The following is a 6,313-nucleotide window of genomic DNA, read 5'->3' as shown; positions in this document are numbered from 1 at the left end:
AAATCATTAAGGTGACTTCTCCCTTAAATTCAGAGGACTTTGTGACAATGGCTGAACAATGGGGTCCGACTAAGAAGGCCACTCTGCAGCAGATCTCTGAGGACGTGAGTTTCAGTCCATCTTCGTTCTTCACAACCTCCAGGCACAACTCTGTGGTCTGTGTTTCCATCACATCTGATTTCTTTTCACAGGTGAAGGATCAAGTGGAGAAAACGACAGGAAAGGACTTTGAGAAATACAGAGCATGTCTATACAGGAAGAGTGACACGAATCCTGGGGTGATGAAAGAATTCCTCATCAAGGTAATTAATATTGTGACAAAACTAAATAAATGGACTGAATTTCTTGTGACATCCAGGTGAGTCAGCCGACACTGTTCCTCACTGCTCAAAAACAAAAGATCAGGTTGAATATATTTATTAAGATGTCCAAATGTCCTCTCTTTCCCCTGCAGGTTAATGTTGGAGGACCGGACTACATTCATCTGTGGGTCAGAAAGGAGGATCAGACTTACATCCTGCATCGTGTAAAGGAGAAAGAAACTAAAGACAGCCCACTTGTACCTATACCTGCAAATGAGTAATAAGTAAATACATACAGGCTGCAGTCTCATATTAAAATGCTTCTTTCTTCTTTGTTTAAGTTGTTGGGAAACTATATTGAAGTAAACTCCTTATAAAAGAGTTTAGCCTGGAGGGGTTGAAACCTCTTCCTGTGTCTGAAGAATGTTAATCATCTATTTACTGTACGTGTGAAGCAGGTTAAGGAGGAGTGCAGGTGGTGGAGGTTTGAGATGTTGACATGTCTTCAGCCAAGTAAAGAAAGATTGAATAACACCTGAGTGAAATCATGTCCGTCCTGTTGTTGGCCACAGTTAATGTGCGTCATGTCTTTCTAAGAACTGAGGAGGGAGCGCCTCTCCTTAGTCATTTCTGTGTGATGCTGAGGATTGCTCTGGCTCTCAAGCAATAAAGATCTACTGAGAACCTGAATATTGTGTCATGTGATGTTTGAGCACCAACTCTCATCTGCACTAGACAAGAACTGATATTTTCAGGACAATAAACCCAGAGACGAAGATATTTGGTGTTTGGAAGGAGAAGCTGAGTGCACTACTTTCTAAACCAAACTGTATCTTTCTAGTGATTCTTATTTACTTTGGGGAAGTCTAATTTTTGCTGGCAGAAATAGTTAAAAAGTTAAATAAATGCCTTTAGTTTACATGAACCTTAACACAGAAATACATTTTTAACTTCACTGAGATCAAGTCATCGTTTCAAAAACCTCCTCATGTGGTGAGATCTGATCATAGTTCACCAGGAACTTCTCACTTCTGAGGTGTCTCCAAGAAAGAAAGTTTTCCATGAAGCGTTCAGGTCATCTGTTTATAGCCCTCAGGAATACTGACGTGCTCGTGGATTAAAGTGGATTATTCTCACTGTGGAAAGTGTTGAATTCATCCGCCAGCCGCTAGTTTAAAAGCAGGTGAAGCTTGAATAAGTTAAATCTGATCATGACCCTCACTCCTCGTTTCACTTTTCTCACTAAAAGCTTGTGTGGCTGTAAAACCCTGTTCTGAAAGTCTTCCAAAACCTTCCAGGCTACACAGGAGAGATGGTGCTCCATGAGTACAGAAACGCCATCTCAAAGAAGATCCCATCGAACCTCTCTAATGTGATCACACAGCCTGTTTCAGCTGCTGCAGCCTCAAAACTACATTCAAATCAAACCTGATCAAAAGTGAATTATTAGATTTGAACCATGTTTGACACGATGTAAAGAGGAATGGAAATCCTTACCTGGAAACCAAAGTAACTACAATCATGTGAGGGAAACTCACTCAGAATGATTTGTGATGAGGTGAGCTTCAGTCTGCCTTCATCCTTCACAAGCTCCACATACAACTCTACTTTGATTTCATTCACACACGTGCAGAAAAAGACAAGTAAGAAATATCAGAAATTCATAGCACTTGAATCCAGGAGTCAGGTTGTGGCTGGAAAAAATAATTCCATCAAAGTAATTCCAGTTTTTATTGATTACTTGAACACATTTCTTGAAATTAGGCCTCTTTTTCTCAAAACTCTAAACTCAAATCCACAACTTCTGACCCAGTTCCCCAAACGTCCTATTTTCAGGTCAGAATGAAGCTCTCCACTCAAAACCACTCAATCTAGCTGAAACTTTCTTTTCTTTTTATTTATTTAATCAGTTTAATTTAGCAGCGACAGTGCACATTAGTGACGGAAAGTATCGATATTTCGTTTCCTGCCATGGATGGAGGAAGTGCTGTCCCGATGATTCTTTCCGCTGTCCTCACCACTCTCTCTACACACTTCCAGTCTGAGGCTTTGCAGGCCCCAAACCAGACAGGGACGCAGCTGGTCAGTGTGCTCTCTATTGTCCCTCTGTAGAAAGTGGTGAGGATGGGAGGGGGGAGGGTTGCTCTTCTCATCCGACGCAGAAAGTGCAGACTCTGCTGTGCCCTCTTCACAAGAGCAGAGGTGTTAAGGGAGCAGGTCAAGTGTCTGTGATCTGCACCCCCAAGAATTTGATGCTGCTGACCTGGTCCACTGCAGCGTTGCTGATGAGGAGGGGGGTGTGAGTTGGCTGATTCAACCACAATCTCTTGTTTTGTTGACATTCAGGATTAGATTGTTAGTGTCACACCAGTCCACCAGGTGTTTCACCTCCTCTCTGTAGGCCAGTTCGTTGTGTTTTTGCTCTTTACATTTCCCACAAATGAATACCGACTGTGGCTGAGTGTGAAAGATGTCAGGTCTGGCTGTATTTTAGCTGTGAAGGTGAGCAGACCGTGAAATACTTTGGCAACACCGCCAAACATCTGAGATTATGAATGAATGGTTTATTTCGATTTACCAAATACAAAGAATGACAATTTGTGTGAATATGCAATTTATAAAAATCTTTTATATGCTTATACCCATTCATTTACACAATATTACTGGCAACATTTCCAACCAAAAAGGAACAGGCTGAAGCCCAAGGCTTATATTTACCTATCCTATACACTAAAATGCAGAATAGTAGCAATACAAAGGAAACAGAAGACTGTAAATTGCAGTTTAACTCCCCAAACAGAAACACATCTGTATTTTATATTAGTGCTCACTTTAGATGTTTCAAATATACACACACAATCCTCTTAGGTTCTGCTTTCCTTTTCTTAAATTAAGATGTACTTCCAATGTTTTTGAATACACCATGTCTACAAACTTCAACGTGCATGAGTCTATAAATAATCCGTTAGTAGATTCACAGAAACGCGCTTTATTTATTATTCTAATAGCTCTATTTGTAGTTTAATTGTAGGGTCTATATTGGTTTTATATGCATTTCCCCACACCTTAACACAATATGACTATCTATGGTATTATCAGTGAACAGTACAATATATGCAGACATTTTTCATTCAACAGATCCCTTGTTTTGTAAATAACAGCTAAAGATTCAGATCATTTCCGTTTGATATTATGTGGCTTCCAACAAAGTTTATGATCTATAATCACTTGTTTCAAATACTCTTTCAATTTTTACTCTATTTAAATTCAATTTTATCTCACAGTTGACCCTGACACCAAACACCATAGTTTTATTTTCATTAAGTGACAACTTAATATCAAACCATTTTTTAAACCTCATTTCACTATGTACTGTTTTTGACCAAAATAAAGCGGTGTCATCTGCAAACGCAACACATTTCATCTTATTGTACAAATCTAATTTACATATTTATAGTATAAACAACTTTGCTCCCAGTACCGAACCTTGTGGAACACCACAGGTTCCTGTCACAGCTGTCGCTGTCATCCCTGTATTTCCACATTCTGTCTCACCTATAACAAGTAGGCTGTGTGACCCTGTGGTGAAGAAAGGTCTATCTGTGGAATGAAGATCCGCCTACTTCCTGGTCATGTGGAGCTCTGTCAGGCTGACTTCAGTCCCACCCATTGGTCCCCTCTGTTCCAGCTCGACCAGTGGCTCGTCACCACCTCAGCAATACCTCCCACCAGTTGCTCTCTGCAGCTCGTCACAACTGATTGACTTGTGTGCAGTTTTAGTGGTGTAAGTACTTTGTGAGTTAGCTTCTGCAGTTCTGTTTAGGGAGCAATTCACCTCTTGTTGCTTCCTCACCCTCCTGGACCCCTGCTGTAATCCATGCATATGTGTGGTGGGCAGATACTACCAGGTCATCCATCTTTGTGTACTGCTCCAGATCTTCTTCTTTCAAGCTCTTCAAACTTCTTGTCTTTTTCAATAATCACAGCGTTCAATTGTCACACTTCACCAATTAAGTCCAGTAGGCCCATCTGTTGTTTAGCCACATTATTTCATCTGACATGAAATTCAGAGATCTTTTAACCTCCTCCATGTCTTCTGCTAACTTCTTAGTAGCCATTTCTTTAGTTGATTATTAAAGTACTTAAGACCACATCGCAGCACAGGTCATCAGAAATGCCCAAAACTCTAAAATGTCAGGAAATAATCCTGCAAATGTAAACCTAACTTTTTCTAAAAGCTGAAAGTCTTACTTAACTGAACAGATTCCATGATTTTTGAGTTCAGTTGGAAGTGGAACAACCACATGCTGGTCTCTGCTGTTATGAAACGGGTGTTGTTATATAGTCAACCTAAAAAACTTCAAAAGCAATTACAAAATGAATTTAACAATCATTTCAAAAGAAGTCATATTTTGAAGGCACGCATCAAAATGAGAGAAGAAACACAGACATTGTACTGAAATGCTCTTTCATGGACCTACTATAAAGAAAAATGCTACATGCAACCCAAAGCTCATAATGAGTCCATACAATGACTGACAGGTGCAGAGTACGAACATAGCAGCACACACAGTATACATTACTAACCCAGAAAAATAACAGACATATGTGCAGGTATAAACGGGCAGACTGGCAGTAAGAATGCAGCTGCTAACAACAGACAGCAACATGTACGTTCAGTTTCAGAGTACTGATGAAGCATTTCTTTAAACCGGTTTTCCATGAGCTGTATGTATCCAGTTCTCTGACAGCGGTTGGGATGGAGTTCCATTCTGATGCAGCGTAACAGAAAATGCAGACTGACTGAAATGACTTTTTCTTAATGGGATAATACAACACCCTCTCACCTTGTGCGATGATATGCAGTTGTTCTTTTATTACCAAACTGACTGAGTGGAAGGGAAGTCAGTCCTTTTATAATCTTGTACATCAGATTTTCCATTATTCCAATATTGGGCGATGAAGACGTTTGTTTGCACAGCGACTGTAATGGTAGTAGTGGCTCTAGCCTGTGACCGACCTGTTCAACAATAAGTAACGTGTGAAATGACCATAGAGTACATGTGCATCTCAGCCGCCTGTTGACATGTAATCTCTAAAATTAGAAAGACTGAATTTGACCCCGTTACAGACCCTTTTTACTGAGGTTTGAAGGAGTGGAATCAATCAGGATTCCAGAATTTGCCCTCAGAAACTCAAACTACAACACTGTTTTACGAACTGGTGAGATTAATTCATAATACTACAAAAACTGGTTAGAAGTAATGTTGCTTTTAGTTCTCCCCCTCAGAAACACGATGAACACAACAAAAGAAACAAACGTGCATTTACACATTTTATAAAAAGCTCACTCCTAAAGCACCTGTTCTTGCTGTCACTTTGTTGGTCATTCTCCAAAATATAATTTCAACATTAAAGCTGCAAGCAGCGTTGGGCGGGCCCTCGCACTTTTAGCGCGTCCGGGTGTATTCTGGAGCTCTGCCGGTGCGGCTGTGAATTTGCTACGCGGTTCCGACGCCACATGAAGGTGTTATATGTCACTTCCTGTGTCCCCTATGTGGAGCTACATAGCACTTGCCGCTATGAATATAAAATCGGTATTTGTGTGTAGCCACTACACTAGCACTAACTCTGGAGAAACCCTCTCAGCCGTATGACACTCGTTTTCTTTGTCCAGTTGTTTATACTAGACTCTGAAATGAGTTTCAGTTTTCTATATTTATCATCTCATCCACACCCAGATATTTTCCCTCCTTAGTTGAACATAATGCTTGAAACAAACACTTATCAAGTCACAAAACTTTAAAACTCTAAATGGAAAACATCTGGAATGTTCTAAGATGTGTTATTTATAGTATAACGAAACTAATTATGATCATGCAACACACGGCTATGGGCCAGAGTTTGACCCAGGCCGCTGCAGCAAGGACTTGAAATTTTTTTTCTCTTCTCGCCATGGTGAATCGTATCAGAGCTCCATTGATGAGGCTTTTTTCCATCCATCCATCAGG

The 6,313-nt window shown here is 40.3% G+C and overlaps 1 protein-coding gene across 1 annotated transcript; it reads left to right on the top strand.

Annotated features, from left to right (window-relative positions):
- On the top strand, positions 1-992 carry LOC119917523 (leukocyte cysteine proteinase inhibitor 1-like). The gene is made up of 3 exons (XM_038737891.1): positions 1-104; positions 192-302; positions 455-992. Exons 1-3 carry the CDS (start codon positions 48-50, stop codon positions 581-583), a joined length of 297 nt encoding a protein of 98 aa, XP_038593819.1. The 5' UTR covers positions 1-47; the 3' UTR covers positions 584-992.
- Positions 993-6,313: the final 5,321 nt, after the last annotated feature.

Source organism: Micropterus salmoides, unplaced genomic scaffold (genome assembly GCF_014851395.1).
Source record: "Micropterus salmoides isolate LMB-PRFRI ecotype aquatic unplaced genomic scaffold, ASM1485139v1 Ms_hic_scaffold_10, whole genome shotgun sequence".
Lineage (NCBI taxonomy): Eukaryota > Metazoa > Chordata > Actinopteri > Centrarchiformes > Centrarchidae > Micropterus > Micropterus salmoides.
This window is presented reverse-complemented; position numbering and strand designations above follow the sequence as displayed.

Bases quoted from the DNA above. Each gene is read 5' to 3' on its own strand.
- LOC119917523 (XM_038737891.1), top strand. From the start codon at position 48: ATGGCTGAACAATGGGGTCCGACTAAGAAGGCCACTCTGCAGCAGATC. The intron at 105-191 runs GTGAGTTTCAGT...TTCTTTTCACAG, and splicing joins TGCAGCAGATCTCTGAGGAC to GTGAAGGATCAAGTGGAGAA. The intron at 303-454 runs GTAATTAATATT...TTTCCCCTGCAG, and splicing joins TGAAAGAATTCCTCATCAAG to GTTAATGTTGGAGGACCGGA.